General features: G+C 42.3%; 2 protein-coding genes across 3 annotated transcripts; one reads left to right on the top strand and one right to left on the bottom strand.

Moving 5' to 3' along the window:
- The first annotated feature begins 9,732 nt into the window (after positions 1-9,732).
- LOC128258796 (ataxin-2 homolog) lies at positions 9,733-16,943 on the top strand. 2 transcript variants are annotated; one of them, XM_052990677.1, is made up of 5 exons: positions 9,733-9,883; positions 10,123-10,359; positions 11,079-11,452; positions 14,188-14,502; positions 15,073-16,943. In XM_052990677.1, the coding sequence occupies exons 2-5, from the start codon at positions 10,323-10,325 to the stop codon at positions 16,816-16,818; spliced, it is 2,472 nt and encodes an 823-aa protein (XP_052846637.1). In that variant the 5' UTR covers positions 9,733-9,883; positions 10,123-10,322; the 3' UTR covers positions 16,819-16,943. The 2 variants fall into 2 exon arrangements, with proteins under 2 accessions (XP_052846637.1, XP_052846636.1); XM_052990676.1 differs by having other exon boundaries at positions 14,182-14,502.
- A 93-nt stretch (positions 16,944-17,036) lies between these two features.
- LOC128258790 (transcription initiation factor TFIID subunit 2) lies at positions 17,037-21,185 on the bottom strand. Its single transcript, XM_052990668.1, has 6 exons — positions 21,026-21,185; positions 20,909-20,963; positions 19,089-20,854; positions 18,617-19,029; positions 18,343-18,553; positions 17,037-18,282 (listed from the first exon to the last, which is right to left on the bottom strand). The coding sequence occupies exons 1-6, from the start codon at positions 21,073-21,075 to the stop codon at positions 17,112-17,114; spliced, it is 3,666 nt and encodes a 1,221-aa protein (XP_052846628.1). The 5' UTR covers positions 21,076-21,185; the 3' UTR covers positions 17,037-17,111.
- Between the last annotated feature and the right edge of the window lie 246 nt (positions 21,186-21,431).

Raw genomic sequence — 21,431 nt, 5'->3', positions numbered from 1 at the left:
TCGTATTCGGATGTTATGCAATCTGTCACTTGATATGCGTGTTCGCGAGGCAATATCTTGGGTAGGCCTTTCGATCCGATCCGATCCATTCAGTTGCAGCTTCCTTTCTTCGCCGATTTAAGTGGGGCTCAGTCAGACAATGTCAAGTTTTGATTTGATCACCGGTGGCAGCATCCAGCATCGGCATCAGTATCAGGTTTTCAGAGTTTTTGTTAACCGACACAGTCTTTTCACAAAATGGCTAATCCTAATCCCTGGCAATCGCTCATTCAGCTCGGCTAAATTGCATTATGTTTTGACGCTAGATTTATGCGCACATTGTTCTGTCTGTGGCTGCCACAAATCCGGTTTTTGTCCCAAGCGCCGCCGTTGTGCCATTGTGGCCGGGTATTACTATTAACATTTAATTTGCGATTCCAACTCGATGCTCTGCGGCTGCTGCTGCTGCTGCTGCTTTTTAGTTAACGTACTTTTTTTTGTGGTTTCGGCGCTTCTATTAAGAAATTTCAGCGGTGTCAGTGCACAGAAAACTATTTAATGCTAATTATTTCGATTTTATTAGATTCTAAAAACATTTATGTTGGTGAATGTTGTAAATTTGTATTAAGTGCTTCTAGGTATATTTTTAGGTATATTTTATATCACACAAAAGTACTCTGTTCGTTAGTTCTTTAAATTAAATAAGTTTATAATTGTATTGGCTGTTTGGATAAGTAGAGTTTAAACTAAAATTTAACAGATTAGACCACAAAACTCTTATATAAGAAGTACCTATATTAAAATAGCTTTCCAGATATTGTCACTACTATTGGTTTTTTCTTGGTTTCGAAACCTTTGTTTTGAGCTCTTGGAATATTTACCTGTGACTTGATTTATGATTTGAAAGTGTAAGTATTTAGTTTTTTGTGTGCTGCGACGGCAGCCATCTTCCTGTTGCTCGGCCACTTTTTGCACATGCTACGGTTTAAATGCCAAGGTGGTGAGCTTGCCGCTGGGACCAACTCCGAGTCCGAATCCGAATCCAGTTATCAGCGGGGACCCACAATTCGGTTAATGCCACCGCACCACTCGGACATACACATTCTCCATGGACCCCAAGAATCAGAAGCCGAATTGCCAGTCATAAATTGTGTTAAATGGATTCGTTTGACGCATGTATTGAAATGTCAGTTGGATTGCCCCTGCAGTCCACTGGATTGGGTACATCTTTGGATCATTGGATCTCTGTAGATGTGGATGTGGAGGTGGATGTGGAGGTGGATGTGGAGGTGGATGTAGAGGTGGATGTGGAGGTGGATGTGGAGGTGGATCCACATCTTGCCCAGGGCCATCGCGTTCGGATCGCGATGGCCAATGTGCGGGTGCGTGGCTAATTGCCGCTCTTTTCTGGCCAAAATGCTTTGTTGTACACCTTTTCACATCGTTAACAATATGGTGTGTTTGTTTCATCTTTCCCCAAGGGATTATTGCTGGCGGTTTTTTCTTGTAAAAAACCTTGGCACTCAAAGGCCTGGAATTTGCATACGTTTACAAAAGCGACGAGATTAGAGAAAAATGTTGGTAATGATTTGATTGTGGGCATTTGTAATCTACGATCTGTCATTGTCTTTGGATTTTGTGAAAAATTAGCGAACTAAAGTTACAAAATTGTCAACTGAGCTTTACCTTTTCATTAAAATGAACCGATTAATTTTGATGTAGCTGTAGGTTTATTTTTAATCAATATATTTTTAGCAAACGAATTTTATTTAAGTTTTTGTTTTGTGAGAAAATAACTAATGATTACCGTAAAATTATATGATCTGGTGCGTTGTATCACTTTTAAACATTACTTGTAAATAGTTTTAATTTGCACATCAAAATTATACCAATGCCTATAAACTAAAGTTTATATTTTGCAAATAAATTTACTCGTAAAATAAGTTTATGAGACTTGGATTGTTACAAACAAAAAGCCCATATTAAGTTTTAGACTTATAATTAGTAATTTAATTTAATTAGGCTTAACTAAACTTATTCAACTTTGATTGCTCTACAAAAATCAAAGCAAAGATCAAGTTTTAAACTTATTATTAGTAGTGATTAAGCCGTTAGGTAAATAACCACACTAAAATTATGTTACATATAAATAAGTTTTATTATGTCAATAAATTCATTTAATTTCCTTTAAATTATATTAATTAAATTAAGTCTTTTGAAATATTTTCGCAAAAGGTAGCCATTGTAATTATTAAACCCGAATTTTCTAGATTTTAGAAAGTATTCAATGAAGCAAATTAAATGTATTTTTAAAAGTTAGGTAATCAAGTGCAAATGTATAGTAGTTTAAACATTTTTTATGTGTTCATATAGTTTCCCTTTTAAATGAACGCCATAAGGCTTATGCAGTACATATATCTATCAACAATTTTCAAATTTTTATAATAAAGTCCATTAAAGTCCATTGTGGATCAGTAAGTATAATTGTATAAATATGTTTTTAAATGTTGCTGCATCACAATTTTTTTAAAATTAAATTAACGCTATAAGGCTTGTGAATTATTTTCCCAAATGGTAGGCGCTGAATTTCCTCGATTTTTCCAAATTCCAATAGAGCTAATGAAATTTAATTTCTTAAGTATAGATTGAGATGCTTTGTAGGTAAGCAAGTATGTTTACTTATTTTCCCTTTTTAAATTAACGCCAAAAGGTTTTGTTTAAGTATTTTCCCAAATGGTAGCCATTGAATTTGATCAAAGCTGAATTTCTTAGATTTTTCCAAACCTTTAATAAAGCCCATGAAATGTGTGAACAGTTCGCACCGTTCTTAGGCGAAACCGCAAGCGCTTACGAGACAAGTTAATTGCGCGGCTTGTGGCCAGAGTTAGAGCTAGAGTTAACCATGGCCGGACGGCTAATTGGGATAGTAGGCAAATGCACTTTACGGCGAGTGCGCTTTATGGATGATGGGCTCCAGCTCCGTCTCTGGCTCCGTCTTCGGTTTCGGCTTTGGCCCCGGTTCCGCCACGCCCCCATTATGCAATCCCAATTCCAATCGCGCCCCCCCCATCTGTGGCACGCAATTCAAATCTGGGAGCAGATAGCCCACATACCAAACAACTAGTAGTTATAATCTAATTAAGCCAGCCGATGAGGCAGATCTTCTGTGCTTCTGCAGCGCCATTCTTCTCACGCCCAAAATGTAAATGAAGTTATCCGGGTGTGTCAGAGGAGTCATCGTGGATCGGGGACCGTGGATCGGGGATCGGAGATCGGGGCTTTTGGGGTCTCTTAGCATTAGCATTGGCTAATACTAATGTCGACGGGTTTACACACGGCTGGCTGACTGCGACTCTTGTAGTGTGAAAATCTCGACGCTTCTTATTTTTACCTACTATATTTTATGGATATTTTTTCACACTCATTCATTCACTGATTCATTTGGGGCTCTGTCATTGTTCGTTCGCGACTTTGTATTTGGCTGATGACTGCTGCAACGCTTTCCCGATTTCGTCCATTAAAGTCGGCCACTTATGCTGCAATCGTGGTGTATGGGGGGGGGGCGAATCATAAACCCAGCCATCTGATTAGTGCGTAATAATCTTTTCTTTCTCCGGCGCCAGTCTATATGGTATCTATAAATAACATCGCAAGGTCGACCAGTTGGCAGATGCCATTATGATATATATATCAATTGTCCGAATCCCCCCCACTTCGACTCATTATCGGATATGGCTTGGCGTGAATGGAAAACATTAAATTATTGCATCGCCAGCACAGCGGGCAGCGGGCATTAGCGCTGATGCATGGACTTAGCCCGATCCACTGTCCATATATTTGGTCCAAATGGCGGAGAAAATCAACATGGAGTGCTTGGGGTCCGTCATTAAACGCTGCCCAGGTATTTGCGGCGATTATACATACAAAACACTTGTGGCCGCAATCCGAAATTAAAAACCAGGAAAAGGCCCCGCAAATCATATAACAATGCGAGTCAAAAGTCAGCCGAAAAAACCAAAGATTCCGTTTCCCCAACTCAAATACCCCTGTGCATGTAATCCACGGATGGCTGCTCCTGTGGCCAGGGCTCATTAGCAAATTGTTTCGGTGGTCGTGCATGTGCAGTGGAAAAAATGCAAATAAATCTGGGATGAGTCGATTGGTTATTGGTATTTTATTGGGAATTAATTGTACTTTTGTTTTTACTTTTTTCCCCAATATTTTTTATATTTTATTGTCATTGATAAAGGGGCTTTTAGGAACTTAAAAGTAAAACGCAAATAAATCTGGAATGAAGGATTCTCTGGCATTTTCTTGGGAATTAAAATTACTTTTATGAAGATATTTTTAACAATCAAAAATCATTTGTTTATGCTGTAGTCGATTGTATTTATATTGAATTTTATACTTCAATGACAATTAATTAAAACAAAAAAAACAATAAGTTTTAAAGCTCAACTTTTTCAATTGCTTTCTATAGTTGACGTATTTTAGTAATCAACAACTATTTGTTTAAGATTTAAAATTATATATATATATATCCACAAACATTTTTTGTTCTCTATAAAATAAACTAAAATTTTCTTTAAAAATTAATGCTTAAAACGCTGTTTTAGGAACAACTTGCAATCAATTACTTAAAATTTATCACCTACAAAGCTTAAAAAATCCATACTTTTAAATTATTAATTTAGTATTTATTAATTTTAAACAAAATGTAATATAGCTTAACAAGGTAATCAACAACAATTTTTACTTTTTGCATGTTTATCGGCTTTAATTATTAATTAATCAAATTATTTATTTGATTTTATTTATTTTATTTATCAAGCTTAAATTGAACAAAATATAGCCATTATAAAAATACTTAAAGATAATTGGGTAATCAAAAATAATTGAACTATTTTGTTTATCAGCTTTAATAAAAGCGGGGTCATAAAAAATATATATATTTGCATTTTTAATACATGATAACTTGGTGCCACCTGACATATGCCAAAATTTCCGAATTTAATTTTGATTTTTTCTGTGTTTGGGCCACGCTTCAATGGAGTTGGGCGTCCAATCCCGGACTTGGGGCCAAAGACGGACACGGATTGTCGCCTGGACGGATCACGAAAAGTGGGGCCTTCGCTTGAGCAACTCCTTAAGCGTGCTCCATGCCGTTTGCAGCATTTTAATTGTATTTAAATGAATTAGAATGCACTTTTTCGCTTTTAGCTCCGCTGGATTTTATGATTCATAAATTGTCCCCAATGACGTTTATGGTCGGTTTGCAGGTTTGTAAGCATAATTGAGCGCTGCTGATGGAAATCTCGGATGTGGTCTAGTCAGATGGCGATAGGCTATCTCAGCTGGAGATTAATGTTTATGAGCCATGTTGTGTTCAGGCCCACAATAGATTATAGAGTCATTACCGGGTCTGATGAAAACCTATATGTCTCGGCGTTTTACTACTCGATGTAAGATTGTTTAATGTATTATCATTTCCAAAATAAGACAGATTTTCGTTTCCCACAAGAATAAAAAAAAAATATATTAAGCTGCATTAATTGTGTGTTGTTAACATACAATACTGGAAAATTATTATCTTTGCACACAAAAAAATAAGTTTGTTTTATAAGACGATTAAAAAATAGGACATTAATAGGTCAAAAAATAAAATATGATAGAATTATTATCTAATTATGCAAGAAATTTCTAATTAGGGCTTTTTCGTTATTGTCGTTATTGAAATTCTTTTTATAACACCAAGAAATGTTGAATATGTTGTTAGATGCCAAGATAAGCTTCATTTTTCAGTCCAGCAGATCATAATGGAATTTTATTACTTCTCACTGTTTGTGCTAGGCATTTTCTAACGACTGTTTTAACACACCAAGAACAGGCCTTTCAATTAGCCACATATTATTGACCAACTGCAATCCACTTGTAGGTACATACTTGTATATTATTGGCAATGCCATCTTGGTTCCGAATGACCGAAAATGTTAACCGGCCGGGGAAGCATTCGCGGCATTTGTCGGTGAGTTACTGCATAACAGTAGTTCGCCGAATGGCATTTTAATTGTCACTTGCCGTTGGTAAATTACACATTATTTATTCGTAGTACTGCCATTAACATTTACCCTGTCATATGGAGCTCTTGGCTCTTCGTGGCAATTGTGGCCACAACTTGGCGATACATTTTCTTTTGGCGACGTGATATCTTCGCAGGTCATTGCTGGCCACAGTGGCGATTGTGCAATTTCATTGTAAAACCACTTTTCATTAACAATCCGGTGGCAGGCAAAAACGTCGGAAAAAACAACAAAAAAAACATCCACGAAGTTGCCAATTAAGATCTCGGCAAATGTTTTTCCAGTCCGAGTATATCAAAAAGCATATACTAAATGTTAAGGTTGACTCCATCGCCGTCGGTTGAATTGATACACATAAAATTTGGAGCATAAAACTGTCGCTTGGCTGCGGAAAAAAAAAAAAAAAAACGAAGACTCAGCGAATGTGAATTGCTGAATGCAAATGCCAAAATGTGAACTGCCAGCAGCATCATCATCGTGCCCGGCATGATCATCATTGATTTAAGTGGAGTTGGCCAGAAACTGTTGCATTTCTGGTTGCTGCTGCTGCTGCTGCATTAAAAAACAGCAAAAAGCACTTGAAATTAAAAGCAAAACAAAAAAATAACTGAAGAAACAGACATAGCATATAAACTAATACAATAATAAATAGTAGTTGAGGAAAAGAAGATGTTGCCACTGTAGATCGCATCGTAGTCTGTTGATGTTGTTGCTGCTGCAGTTGCTGTTGCTGCATGCAATGCAACAATTTCACAAGCAACACGCAGACAACTAAATGACAATGTGAACAAAATAGCAACGACAGCAGTAGGAGAATTTATAATAAGTAACTCCGCTGGCGGTTGCTTCGATCAAGAGTTGCGCAAAAAAATGGAGGAAAGCCGAAAGCCGTAAGCCGTTGCCGCAAATCTTCCACTTAATTATAAACTTATTTATTTGGTTAGTTTTGCCGCCGAACTGTCCTAATCAATTTGCTAAGGATGAGGAAATGGCAGCTTGCATCAGTGGCCAATTTGTACGGGTTTCCCCAGCGCCAAATTTCACAGCTACCGTGTTAACTTTGACACCACCGACGCAGAGCCCCCAAAATCGGAGCCCGATCCGCGGACATAGCCTGGCATTAGCATTAGGTAAGCGGGCTCAATTAACCAGCACGGCAATCGCAATTGCCCAAATTGGCCACCGACTTGACTCCGTCCGTCAGCCGGAGAGTTCGCAATAAGTGATGCTGCCAGCAGGGGCTAACTGCCTGCCTGCCTGCCCACGCATGCGCTGAAATGTTAATTCCCAATCCTCAAGCAGAAGGGCACAGTTGGCCGAACTAGATTTTGTCGTTATACTGACTGAAAAGCTTATAATCTGCTAATTTAAATGGGATTTTTTGCTAATTTACTTAATTGATCTTGGCTAGATCAGAATATCCCTTAAAAAAGGGCCCTAGATTTATCGTAAAAATGGTAAGTATAAAATAGCACGCAGGGAAATTCCTACTCCGCTTATATACCTATTTATGCAACTTTGATAAATTCAAATTTACTTACTTTTTGAAACAGACTAAAAATAAATAATAATCTGTAACAAAAATATAAATTTTGAAAAATTAAAAAGGGATTTTTTTAATGTTATCTTTAAATACAAGCTGAATTTTAGTTCAAAAAACACAATGTTAACTCATTATTAATAGGCGCAAAAAAAATGTATTTCATAGCAGAATATAAATTAGGGCAGAAAAAAAACAAAAAACTTTCAGAGGTATTTAGTCAAGTTATGAACTCTAAAGATAGTTTACTCTTCAGAAAAGCTAAAGAAAGCATCAGGAAATCAACAATTACTGTCTACTTCTAAAGCCAAACTAAGGTACGTTATACTTAATGACGGTACTAAGTATGTGTTATGAAAGGAAGTAAACAAATTAAATAAAATAATGCAATTAAGTGCTATTATCGAACTATTAAGTTAAACCCTTTAGATAAGTTTGCTAAATTTATTACTTATAATTCAAATTGGAAAAAAGGATTAAAATTACTGCCCAAATGGTTGCCTGCATAATTCTATTAAGGGCCTCCGGCATTTTAGCGCCGAACCACAAACATTTGACCCACTGTGCCCAGGCAATTGCAAATGTCAAACGAAAGACTTAAGCAGCGAACTTGCTGGCAGGGGTGGAGTTTCTCGATTGGCTGGTGCGCGTACTCGTACTGGGCTTGGGCATATTAAATATGCATTGCTAATGCAAATGAAAATGGAAACGCAAATGGAGGCCCCGCATCCGTATCGAAAACGCTTGTTAAAAGTAATGCGCCCAATTTGCACAGCCACAGAAAGGTTTCTACAGTCGTAGCCAGAGAGACAAAAACCAAAACCAAAACAAAAGTGCCCTTTAGCCTCGACCAGCCCAAATAGCCATGGCCGGCAGCCAGTTCCAGCTATCCCTCTCCCTAATCCAACTCTAGGTTTGGTTTTCCGTGGGTGAGGGCGGACGGGCAACTTAGTGTCACGTTAGCATTTTCGGAGCGCTTCCAGGCGGCAGGCAAATGCCCGGGCCGTACCATTAGCCTTAGCTTAACTAGCGGTTAGCCACCGACTGGGCCGTCAACGTTCAATTGGCCCCCTGGAAGCGTAGCTTCACGGAGAAAAAAGTGAGTTTTTTCTTGGAGGGAGTTTTTATTTAAATTCAGTTTCTGAACATTACTTATTATTTTGTTCAATCTTAAAAAATTGACAAAAAAAAAAAGACGTCAAAAAATTTACTAACATTTTAAACATTACGCTTTTATAATCTTTATAAAGAACTTTTATCTAGTTTTAAGCCACACTTAACTTTCAATGTTATGAATTCTTTATTGTACCTTGTAAAATCGGTACAAATTTAAAAACCTCTACTAATAATAGTTTTATAGACTCGAGGACTAAAAAAAAAGAATATAGTGGGTTCATTTTCCGAAAATATACATTAAATATTAATTTTGTGAAACTTAAAAAGCCTTGAACAAAAGGAGAGCTTGGAAATATTCATTAAAATATTGTAATTAATATTTTCTATTCAAACCTTGTTCAAGTCTTAAAATATATAAAGTAGAAGCCCACAAAATGATGTAAATTTGAACACATTTAACATATACTCAAAACTAGAAATTCTTAAACAAAAACTAATTTAAATTACAAGAAAAACAGTCTGCAAGGTTGGTATCGGCTTAAAAGCTTTTGAAACGAAAAATATTTGTTCACCTTTAACGAGGCTCTAAGGCGAATATATCGGTAAGTAAAGTACTAATACACGAAACAGGAAATTTCAAAAAAATAAATATATTTCCCCTATGAATGTAGTAGTTCGAAAAAAGAATTACATTAGAGCTGCAAGGTAAATGTAAATTAAGAACACATTTTTTTTAAATGTATACAAAAAATGAAGTGATATTTTGACCCCTTGTTGTTAAGTCTGAATTAATCTCTTTTTCCACTCTGTAGAGCTGAAGCTGTCTTTGGAGAATCGAAGCGGAGAAGCGGCGGCAGACAGACCTTTCTCTTTGTGTTGGTGCCTGGCTGGCACGACGAGCCGCAAAGGTCGGCGGCGGCGGCTTGAGCTCGGAACTCGGATCTCGGGGATCGAAACTCGGCTCTCGGTCGAGACTCGTCTGTTTTGGCCACGGGATTTATAAATACAAGTGTTGGCCGCACAACGCCAAAGATTCGTTGGCTGAACGTGCAGCAGCGCGCGCAATCTATTAATTCCGATCCCAAACAAAGAAATAAAACAACAACCAACCAAAAACCGAAACGGAGCTTCAGCTCCTGGCAAAAAAAAAGCAGGAAAGCAGAAGACGGTAAACCAATCAGTCCATCTTTCAATCAATTTAAAGCGTTACGAATTTCGCGCCAAAAACAATCAAAGGATTACGGGATACGTATTTCAAGCTGAGATTGCCACTCAGACTTTGATTCAGTTTTAGTTACAGTTTCGGTTTCACAATTCGCAATTCGGTTTCAATGTTGGATTGTGTCGAATCTTCAGTTGCATAACTGCAGTAATAATCACTTCGTGTGCTGTGCTTCTTTGGTTCAGTTCGCAGTTTGCAGCCGGCAATGCTCGATGCAGATGCAGCAGATGCGGCCATCGTAATCCCCACCGCAACCGTCTGACAAGGAAAACGAAAACGACTGGGAAAACACCAAAAAAAACCCAAGTGACTGTGAAAGTAACGAACGGCCAGACAGAGATTCAGATATTCAATTACTAGTCTGCTGGTGCAGTGCCGCCACACAATGAGAATCCAAATCTTGGTCCTGACACTCTTGCTGGGTGAGTAGTCATCGAGATGGGCATGAAAAGTCTCTGGAAATGGTAGTATTTTTTTAAGTTTGGTTGGTACTTGGTCCTTAGAAAAGTGTAAAACAATGTCAAGTGTTAAATATCAAATTGTGCACCACATATCCTTACTTTTTCAAGGAGGCATTTTTAATTTCTTTTTTTCTATGATTTGTGAAAAGAAAGTTTTTAGCAAAAATGTTATATCTTATTTAATTAAAAATTTAAAGACAATTTCATTTAACCAAAAAAAAGGGCTTAGAAAACTATAATATTTTTTGAATATTTTATAGAGAAACAACTTTAATAAATTTATTTTTCTCACCATAAATAAACTTTGCAAACTTTATTGTATTTTCATTAACTATTCTTTTAATTTTTAGTTGATGTAAAAGTATAGTTTTTGCTTTTTTTTGGTACATTAGAAGGTGAAGTTAATGTTAAATCTAAAAATAAAATAAAAATAAAACACATTAACCAAATCACATAAAACTGAGTAAAGTTAAACTTTATTAAAAAGTAAAATAAAATTCAAGACACTTTTAAAAAATATTTTTGCATCCTAAAACAAGTGAGCAACCAATTAAATATATACTAAAAAGATAAATTCTGTCAAAATTAACCTTTATGTTGAATTAGAATAGGTTTATTTCCCACGAACTCTAAACTTAAATATCGACACATTTGACACCGACACCTATTCTCCCACATAGGCCTCGTCTGCGCCCAGGCCGTGGATGCGGGGGCCAAGAGCAGCAACAGTCGGCAGTCGGCGGCGGAAGACAGCAAGAGCTCCGCCTCCACGCCGCTGGAATCGGAGGCGACCAAAGACAAGCGACAGGTGAGCTCCAAGGAGACGCCTCTGTACCCCAACCACCGCAGCTCGGAGGCGTCCCCATCCGGGAGCGATGATCCCGAGGACGGCCAGGAGACCATCTATGGCTCCAAGCCGAATCAGTTCATCATCCGCCCCATTGCCCCGCACCAGCACCAGCAACATGAATCGCACCAGGAGCCCCAGCTGAGGAACTTTGCGGCGGCCAACTCCCGACCTCACGCCGCCCAATTGCTGGAGCAGAGCCAGGAGGTGAGTGGGTGGGATATATACACCTTATAGCGAAAAGATATTGTCTTATTCTTAGCTAACCCAAAAACAGAGTTATCACTAATTTGAATAAAGTCATGTTATGTTGTTATGTTGGTTAGTGGAAATGAAAATCATATAAACATTTTTTACTTTATCAAAATAATGTTAAAGCAACGATAAATTCTTTAAACAAAAATATAGTTTCACGGATAAAGTATTAAAGATAAGCTTAGCCACCCAACAGTTTGTTCAAGAAGTTTTAACTTTTTAAAACAAAAATGGAATTCAGAAATAGCAAAAATTAAATTTAAAATTTACAGACAAAAAATTTACATCTTTTGTTTGTTTTGTTATGATAATTAAAATTATAAATTAAAGTATTGACGTTACTTGGCTTATAATATATCTATAACTGCTTTACTGAATAAATTAAGGATTATAACTCAGAAACAAGATATCTTGTTAAAGATTTAAATTATGCCATAAATTTCAATAAGTTTTAATCTTTTCATCATTAAAGTTTTAATTAAAGTAGTGATGAACTTAGTTGGCCAACCATTTAAAATAAAACTGCTTTACTGAATAAAACAAGGATCATAAATAAGAAACGAGATATCTAATTCGAAATTTGCATTATGTTTTAAGGTTGAAAGTCATTTTAAAAATACTTTACAAAAGTGTTAATTTGTTTTGTGCCCATAAATGCCAAGTTAATTTAATTGATTTAGAACATCTAAGGCATTAAGGCCATTAAACCTCCGAACCCGAACCCGAACCCGAACCCAAACCCAAGCCCTAGTCCGAGTCCCTGGGTGCTCCACAGGGAGTGGGTGATCTATTGATCGACTGGCCAACTGACGGATTAGCAGTGCCAAGAGGGATTGCAGTGTCTGTGTTTGTTTTGCGCCAATCGGGGGGCGTTCCATCGACATCGCGGCTGTTGTCTGACTTTCTGACGTGGCCCGCGGCCATCAGACATCGGACATTGGACATCGGACGAACTGGGATCGTGACTTGGCATCGGCGGCAGCCACACGATTCTTTGCAAAATGCCGGATGTAAACATCTCGTCCGTCCACAGTCATAAAAGGCATAAGCAAAAGCAAAGGCAAAAGCCAAAAGGCCCAATCCCAGACAGATTTTTGTCAAATTCTCCCTTTCGCCGAGGCCAAGAAACCTTGACCAATATCTGCCCGTGCCTTCACGGTTTATTTTCGGAACAAATTGCAATCGACGCAGACAAAGGCGATTGCAATTAGCCAAAGACAATGTTTATGTTGCAAAATGTATAGAAATTAAAAGTGCCGGCAAATATAATAATAATCATATTTTTATTATAAATGCAATTGGCAAAACTAAGTCACGACATGACAGCACAACAGCAACGGCGACAGCAACAAATTCATAATTGCAAAATTATTGTTTGTCTTAATACGCGTCAACACAACACAATTTCCACCTCCCTTTAAACATTGGCTTCTGGCCTCATCTTTTCCTCGGGGTCTTCCCTCCACTTGGTCTTGCGATATAATGCAAGACATCGGAACACCGTGGAAAAACAATGCCGCCTGTCGTGGGAAGAAAGTTGACATAATGTTATAATCACCCCACTTTTGGTCTGTCAGCTTTGTGCCGCTTGATGGCGCCTTGACTTGCCGGCGGCTTTATTTGCCATAATAATGTGAACCGCCGATGCCACACTATGCAGCAGGTTTTCCAAAGAATTAAGCGGTTTTTTCTTAGCCCACATTTTGTTGTTTTGTGCAATATTTAAAGAAGTTATATTATACAACATTGTATACTAATTTAAACATCATTCAAAAACCATGAATAAAAAATTGGCAAAAAATAAATAATAATAACACTTAAAAGATAAGTCTAGGCCAAATATTGTGGATAATTTTTTTAGGCCTTCAAAATAATTTTAGGAATTAAGATTTGAATGAGATACTTTTATTATTTTTGCAAGTGAACTTAATATAATCTATACATTGAATGTTGAAAGTGTATATTATAATCTCAAAATAAAATTTCTTGACAGCAATTTAATTATTAGAACAGGTGGCTTTCTCAAGCAAATTGTAAAAACTGACTTATAAAATTTACACTTTATGGTAAACACAAACTACTTTTCCTTGTTATTTTCAAAGCTTACTTATAGTTGCTTATAATAAAAGTATGATAAGAGTAGATCCCTAGTTTATTCCACTGATTTATTTAATGGGATTCAAAATCCCTATTTTAAGTATCGGTCTTTCAATTGATCTCTTTATAAGGAGCCCACACAATCGGTTCCTTTTACGGCGAACCCTTGCTGCACAGTGCAATGTTTGTTGCTTGTGTTGCAACATGGCAGAGCCGTAGAAGTTGTTGTTATTGTGTTTGGTGTTGGCGTTGCCAAAGTTTGCCACAAGTGTTATATAAACTCATTTTTTAGATGCCACGCCATTCTCACAGCGTTTGCTGTTTTGAAGCACCTGCAACCAGTTGTTGTTGCCTCTGTGGTTTCTGCTTACCTTTTTTTTCTCTTTTTTTTTTTTTTGCTAATGGTGATGGTGGTGGTTATGCGGCTCCACTTTAAACGGCTGCTGACATTGGCCGCCGCCGGCTGAATGCTGGCAGTTCACACACACACACACCCACCGCCACCGCCTCCCACAAAAAAACACAAAACAAAACCATAATTGCTCGTTCGCCCCCTCTCACTTTTTCCCATCCGTATCTCGAAGGTGCAGCACTACGTGTATCTGCAAGATATAATGCGACATCATCAGCCCAAGGCCCTGGTGTCCGCCGGTCAAGGCAAGGGTGCGGCCAGTGCGCCCAAGAAGACATCCACTCCGGTGGCCGAGGAGGAGCAGGAACAGGAGCAGGAGGCGGAGCAGCGATATGCGGTGTCCATTCAGCCACAGCCACAGCTTCAGCCGCAGCCGCAGCAGCCACGTCCACGTCAGTATCAGGGAGTGGGTCCCTACCAGCTGCCATTGCCACTGCCCGCTCCACAGCATCAGTCGCTGAATCCCCAGCAGCAGCAGCAGCAACATCAGCAGGTGGGTCATCTAAGTTAAGGGCAGGTTTCCCTTCATTCGCTCGTAAATAAAGCAAAATTTAATAATTGTTTATGAAAAAGAGGGGCTTATGTCGCAACAAAAAAGACATACAAAATTCTGCTTATAATCATTTATTCTGTTGACAATTAGAAAATATTTATTTAAAAAAAAATTCAAATTCAAAAAAATTTGTATTTGTGTCTTGTTTTTACTATGAATTTATAAACAAAAAAAGCTTAATGTCAATGTTAGGTAACACGAAAAACTATACACTTCCAAAAAATTTTTGCATAAAAACATCAGATTAATAGCACAACTCTTTTCTTAACGTTAGAGGAGAAAAACTACATAAAAGTTTAAAGAAAAAACTTAGAACGTGTTACTCAGGTGCTTTAAAGACGCCCTAATTTAATAAATTTTGACTGTATAGAAAAATAATTTTGTACACTTATTATCCAAACATATAGCTTCAAGTTTTTGTAAAAGAAAATCGGTTTTTATTCCAACAGAAAAAGAATCTACCCTTAAGCCATCGAGATATGTAACTATTTATTTCAATTTCTGTTAAAGCCTTACCAAGTAATCCCCGAAGAGCAGTTCCTGAAACTCCTGGAGGAAGAGCTGCAGGCGAGGGCCTATCATGAGCAACTGCGCCAGCAGCAGCAACATCATCAACAGCAGCAGCAGCAGCAGCAGCAACATCATCAACAGCATGTTCAGCAGCAGCAACCCAAGCCACTGCCCATCCACAGTACGGCTGCCACACACAAGGTGCTGCAACAGGCGGATCCCTCCCTGGGATTGGGTGGCTATCGCGATCGTTATGTGGCCGAACAGGAGCTAGTGACTCCCACTTACTCCCATCCGCGTGGGGGTCTCAAATACCTGCCCCTGCCACAGACTCAGCAAATTCAAGAGGATGAGGAGCAACAGCAGCAGCAGCATCAGCAGCAGCAACGTTTGCAGCTAAACAAGCAGGTGCCTCATCCCGGCCAGCAACTAATCCACGGCCTGCCACCACAGATTGCCTACTACCAACCGCAGATCAGTTACAAGACCCTGCCCAATCATCCGCTGGCCAAATCCTCACTGGAAAGTGAGATTGAGAAATTGCTGGCGGCCAACAAGCCGGGACAATCGTTGTCGTACGTGGACAGCAGCAACGAGCAGGTGGCGGTACGTCAGCCCGCTCCCCAGCACCCGCCGCCACCCACCTCGCATCCTGCCCTGCGGCAACCGAAGGCCTACTTGGCCAGCACACCCAACTCCCTGCTGGATGCCAATAACCAGCCATTCATTCCGTCCCTCTTCAAGTTCAGCAACTACCAGCAACCGACGCCCATTTACCCAACGCCGGAACCCAAGCGATTGGGACCCGTGGTCTATCCCACGCAGCAGGCCAATCAGCCGCAGCCCTCGCAGTATTACTACCAGGAGGCCACGCCCACCGGTGCACCCAAGCCGAGTCCCATTCCCAAGCAGTACCACCGTGCCAAGCACTACAAGTTGGCCTCGCCCACGAAGGCGCTGCTCTATGCCGACTACGATCGTCAGGGAGCGCCTTCTCCGGCGCCGCCGTCGCCGTCCAACTTCTATCCCAGTCCGCCGGATCCCATAAAGCATGCCCAGAGGAATCTGGGCGTAACACCCACAGCTCTGCCGCTCCACGCCGAGTACCCCTCGCCATCGCCCTCGCAGTCCAGCATTTATGTGTCGCAGGGCACTGGCATTGCCACGCCATCCCGGGCCACGCCCACCACTGCTCCGATTCAGAAGCTCCGGACTCTGGATGAAGTGAAGCAATTGAATCTGCCGCCCCCCAACGGCAAGCCCCTCACACAGGCCGAGTTCCAGGCCCTGGTGGACGCCGGCTATCCGGTTAAGGCGGTGCCCGTGCCCGTTCCCGTGCCGTATGAGCAGTACGTGAAGGATCATCCGGAGTACCGCAATCATCCGCCCGTAGACTATGCCCACATCATGCGCCTGGCCACGCGCCAATTGGCCGCCCATCAGCAGCACAGGTCGCTGGGCGCTCCCTCGGAGCCGTCCGTGAAGATCCTGTCCACTCCGTCCGCCGGCGAGCTGCACCAGCACCAGCAGACGGCCACGGGCATTGGCGGCGGCAGCATCACGTACTTGCAGCCCATCGAGGGGCAATCGCATCCGCACACCCTGGCACACCATGTCCATGCGCTGCAGAAGAGGCGGCCGCGTGACGAACAGGACACCGCAGTGGCGGGCAGTGAGCCCAAGGCGGCGGCTCCGGAGGCGGAGATGGAGGCGGAGCCAGCGAAGGTGAAGGCGAAGGTGCAGTGAACCCACGTCCTGTTTTAGTTAAAATGTCCTTGCCTAGTTCGTAAGTATTGTAAAAAGATGTTTCAGCACTCTTCCCTAATGTTAAATTATAAAAATCGACAAATAAAAATATGAAAAACTAACAATATAAAGGTTAAGCTTTTATAAAACTAGAGTATAAGGGTTTTTCGTAAAACGTTTGCAAAACCAAGCTCTGAAGACTAACAAAAACCAGTATATAAAAACTATTTTTACCTTTATTTTGCCATCTATCCCCTGGCACTGCACAAAGCTCTACCCAATCGAACCCTCACTTAGTTAAGGTTCAGGGGCGGCAGACTGTTGCTGTTGCTGCTGTCCGCCGAGCTGAGCGTGTCCGGAGTGGCTGTCTCCCGGGTCTGCAGGCGCGATATCTGCGGATCACGCTTGTCCTTATCCTTGCGCTCGCGATCCTTATCCTTATCCTTGTCCTTGTTGTGCTTATGCTTGTGCTTGTGCTTGTGCTTCTTCTTGTCCTTCTTCTTTTTCTTCTTGAGCAGACCATCGCCGGACTTGAACTTGCCCTCCTCGTAGCTGCTCTCATACCTTGTGGAGTCCCCAATGTCCAGCATAACGGATGAATTATCATCCTCGGCGTATATTTCGGTCTTAAGGCGCTTGGTTGCCTGATGCGATTCCGGTGCCTCGTCATCGGCCGGCAGGATATTCACCTTGGTCTCACTATCATAGGCCTGAACATTGAGTGGTTCGTCGAGGACGGTGATCTCCTCGCTGCGCTCCAGCTTGATGATCTCATCGCCCACCTCGAAGGCTTCGGTGGCCGTCCTCTTGATTGTAACCATGGCCGGCTTGTGCCGCTCCTGTGGCTCATTGTCCATGCTGTCCATTAGCTGAGACGGAGGTGGTTTCGAATCGCTGGTCTTCTTGAAGCTGCCGGTCACACTGCCTGCACTGCCACCATTATCCTTCATCAAATCCTTGTAGAAGCTTTGGTTTTCGCCGGCTTGCAAGCAACTCGGACGCTTGCTTCCGTACAGGGCGTAGTACAGATCCACGATATCGCAACGCAGCTTGGTGTCGTAGGCCAACGTGTTGATGCTGAACCACAGACGGTCCACGAGATTGGGTTTGTCCAGGCGGCTGCGAGATTCGCGGGTGAAGGGCGTGTTATTGATCAGCAATTGGGCCAGCGCATGGCGTGCAGCCGGATCGGGATCGGTTTCCAGCAGCGTGATCAAATGCTCCAGATCCTCGCTGCGTCCATCCACCTTCACAAAGTCCACCAGACACTCCATGGCGGCAATGCGAAGATCCAGATAGATCCCATACTCCGCATAACTGCGGTAAATGTGCGGCAACGAGGGCAGATGGCCGAACTTTTGCAGCTTTCGGATGACCTTCAGACAGGAAACGGACACCATATACTTGTACGAGGGCAGGTGCTTCTCCATGTTAAGCAGGCGAGTCACTTCATCCAACACCAGTCTGCGGAAGGCATAATAACAAACTTAACAAAAGCTTTTCATTACCGCATTGCAATCTTACTTTGCATCGGTGGAGAGACTGTCCGTGGTGATTTGTGTGCCATGGATGGCAACGGAGACCACAGGTGTCAGAGTTTCGCCCAGAGCCTCCACTAATGCAGCGCGATAGTAGGCATCCGTGTAATGGTTGCGCGAGTTCTCATTATACTTGAAGAGATCGAAGAGGAAGCGCATCACTTCCGGTGGGCAAATGCCGTGCGATGTGCGCAGGCCTGCAAAAGAAAACCGAAATCAATAAAGTATTCGCCAACTCTCGCGGTTGGTTAACCGCTCACCTGCCATGGCCACGGGAATGGCCTTCTGCAGGAAATACAGCTGGAAGTTGGAAAAGTTGTTCAGCTTGATTATGTGCGGAGCACTGAAGGAGCCGAAAAACTTCCTGAACTGGTTCAGCATGGCTGGTGGGCCGCTCCAGGAGGCCACCATCTGGTTGGCCACTTTGGTCAGGCTGTGGGCCGCCTCGCAGCGCACTAGGTAGAAACAGCGCTCGCTCTCGATGGTGTCGGTTAGGGCTTGCCTGGTGGCATTTGTGGGGTACTTCTGCAGTGCCTGGATGGCCTGGAACTGCGCAGTGACATCGCGCTCATGCCGGAGCTGATATTGCCACTGGAAGTCGGGCTGCTCGATTATCAGGTCACGCAGCAGAATCATCTCCGGATCGAGGCGGATCCAGAGCACAGGTGAGTCGCTAAAAATATAAGACATTAAAATGATTGTTTTTCCCCAAGAATTTCTATTATAACTCACTCCATTGCTGATAAATCCATATCCACCTCCTCGCCGGTGCACAAAGGAATCTTTTTCTTCTTGTTACGCCTGCTCTTCGAGTGGCAGGTAATATCCGCCTTCACCAGGGTGTTCTCGATCTGCAGCGTGTGCCCGAAAGTGCCATCCAATTCCTGCAGCTGCACCAGCAACGGGCCATTGTACTTCCTCACTCCCAGCTGATTAACAAAGTCCTGGCGGATCTCTAGCTCGATGGTGTTCCTCTTGCGATTGAACACTGATGTCAGCGAGAATTTGGCGTGGCCTCCGGTGCGCACCCACTGGTCCATAAACACAGACATATCCTTTCCCGTGACCGTGAAGATCGCCTTAATGAAGATGTTGGTGGAGATGAGCAGCTGAGACCATAGTCCAGCTCCAATCTTCGTCGACGCCGCATTGGTGGCCAAAGCCAGCTGCTTGTTGAACACTTGAATGAGCAACTCCTGGCCGATGCGATGCTCCAGCATCCGGATTACCAAATGCGCCTTCCTGCGCATGGCCTCCACATATTTGGGCGACACGGTGTGCAAACTCTTGATGGGAAAATAGTGGACAATCTCCTGTTGCTTGCTGGCAGCAGCCAAGGGATTCGTACCGGAAACGGGCAGTGGTGCTGGCGGCTGACTGCAGTCGAGGATTATGCCGCCGTACTGCTCCTCGTAGCGAACCACTCGCGCCAATTCGGCTTGTACCCAAGCGCGGTACTCGTTGTTGCCGAAACACTTCCTCGAATACAGACCGCACAGGTACTCGGCGATGCCCTTGGCCAGCCAGGTGTCCGACCAGTGGTGTGATGTGATGAAGCAGCCAAAGAATTGCTCCGCCACAGCTCGCGACATAAAGGTTCTAGAAACATAGGTTTGATCGATGATTGCTATCGAGTGCAATAGATTCACCGAAGCGATGCTCATGGTCGCATAGGCACTTATGTCCGTGTCCAACTCATCTACAAACACCTGTTTGTAGCAGGAGAATGGGTAGCGGGTGGATAGGGTCTCCTCGAAGAACTCAAAGGCCTCGTGCAGGTAGCGAACCGTGTTCTTCAGCAGAGGCAGCATCCCGGGCAGACAAAAGTGGGTCACCTCGTGCATATGGGGATCCACATAGATCTCAAACTGACCCACGGCGAGAGCAATGTTTGGGGCACATACGGGAGTGGTCACTGTGTAATGGAAGGTCTTCTTCCGCAAGTCTGGGGTCATAATGACTTCCACGAGTTCTCCACACGAGACTGCAGTCAGATTTTTGTCCACGGTGAACTCCAACCGCCAGGTGCACGGATCCGCAAAGCTGTCCACGCAGGGAAACCACAATCGGGTCGAATTCTCATAGCAGTTGGTGAACATATGCGAGCAGTTCATCTGGGTCTCCTCGTCCGTTGAAGAGGGCGGTATGACAAAGTGCACCCCGCTCTTGGGATTCTCCAGCGAGAACTCGATGCGGATGCGCAGGCCCTGTCCCTCCTGGATCATGGAGTAACCCTCGGGCGGCACCTCTATCAGAAGTTCGCCATTGTTCACATCCGGATCAGTGATCTGGGCGGCGGTCAGATGGTGCATGGAGAAGACCTCCAGTACGCGGCTCTTGGGATCCTTGTGCGAGATGTCCTGGAAGGGATCGAAGTAAACGAACTCCGCCTGGCAGACATCATTCAGAACGACGCTGTAGATCCGCAGCTGTTTGGCATTCAGGCGGATGAGGCGCAGGTTCTCGCTGTTGGGCACTATGGTCAGCTCGACCACGCCCTAAAAGTGGGATGTGTGAGCATAAAACATAAAACATATCTGAAATACCCTTACAATTATGCTCCTTCGCTCGAAACTGATGCCCGTGAGACTCACAACCTGATGCGCCGTGCTGGAGGAAAGAGAAAAATCGTTATTTTGGCATTCCTGAAAGATCTGGGGTATACTTATAGTTTAAACGGACGCAGCGGCACCTCGGGCACCTCAGGTTGCGTTTCCATCGCTCAGTTCACACTTCTTCTCCAGAATTTCCCTAATAATTTGCGTTTGTTATCAAAAATCAAGAGCACTGTTTAACTTCTTCTTCTTCCTCTTGTGAATGCCGACAGGGCTACAAAACAGCAAATATAATTTGGGTATATTGGCAACCCTGCATGATGATGCAGCCCTACATGCGTAGCTTAACCCCTCTGTGGTGCTCTGGTGTTAAAATATGTGCCCTACACATAAAATAATAGGGCTTATGTTTTAAGCAGTTTCTTTAAATCCCTCAGCATTTTTAAATTTAAGAAATCAATTAATAAAAATAGTTATACCCTTAGCAGTTTTTAGGCAGAAATAAATTGCTTATAATAGG

Source organism: Drosophila gunungcola (genome assembly GCF_025200985.1).
Source record: "Drosophila gunungcola strain Sukarami chromosome 3L unlocalized genomic scaffold, Dgunungcola_SK_2 000003F, whole genome shotgun sequence".
NCBI lineage: Eukaryota > Metazoa > Arthropoda > Insecta > Diptera > Drosophilidae > Drosophila > Drosophila gunungcola.
This window is presented reverse-complemented; position numbering and strand designations above follow the sequence as displayed.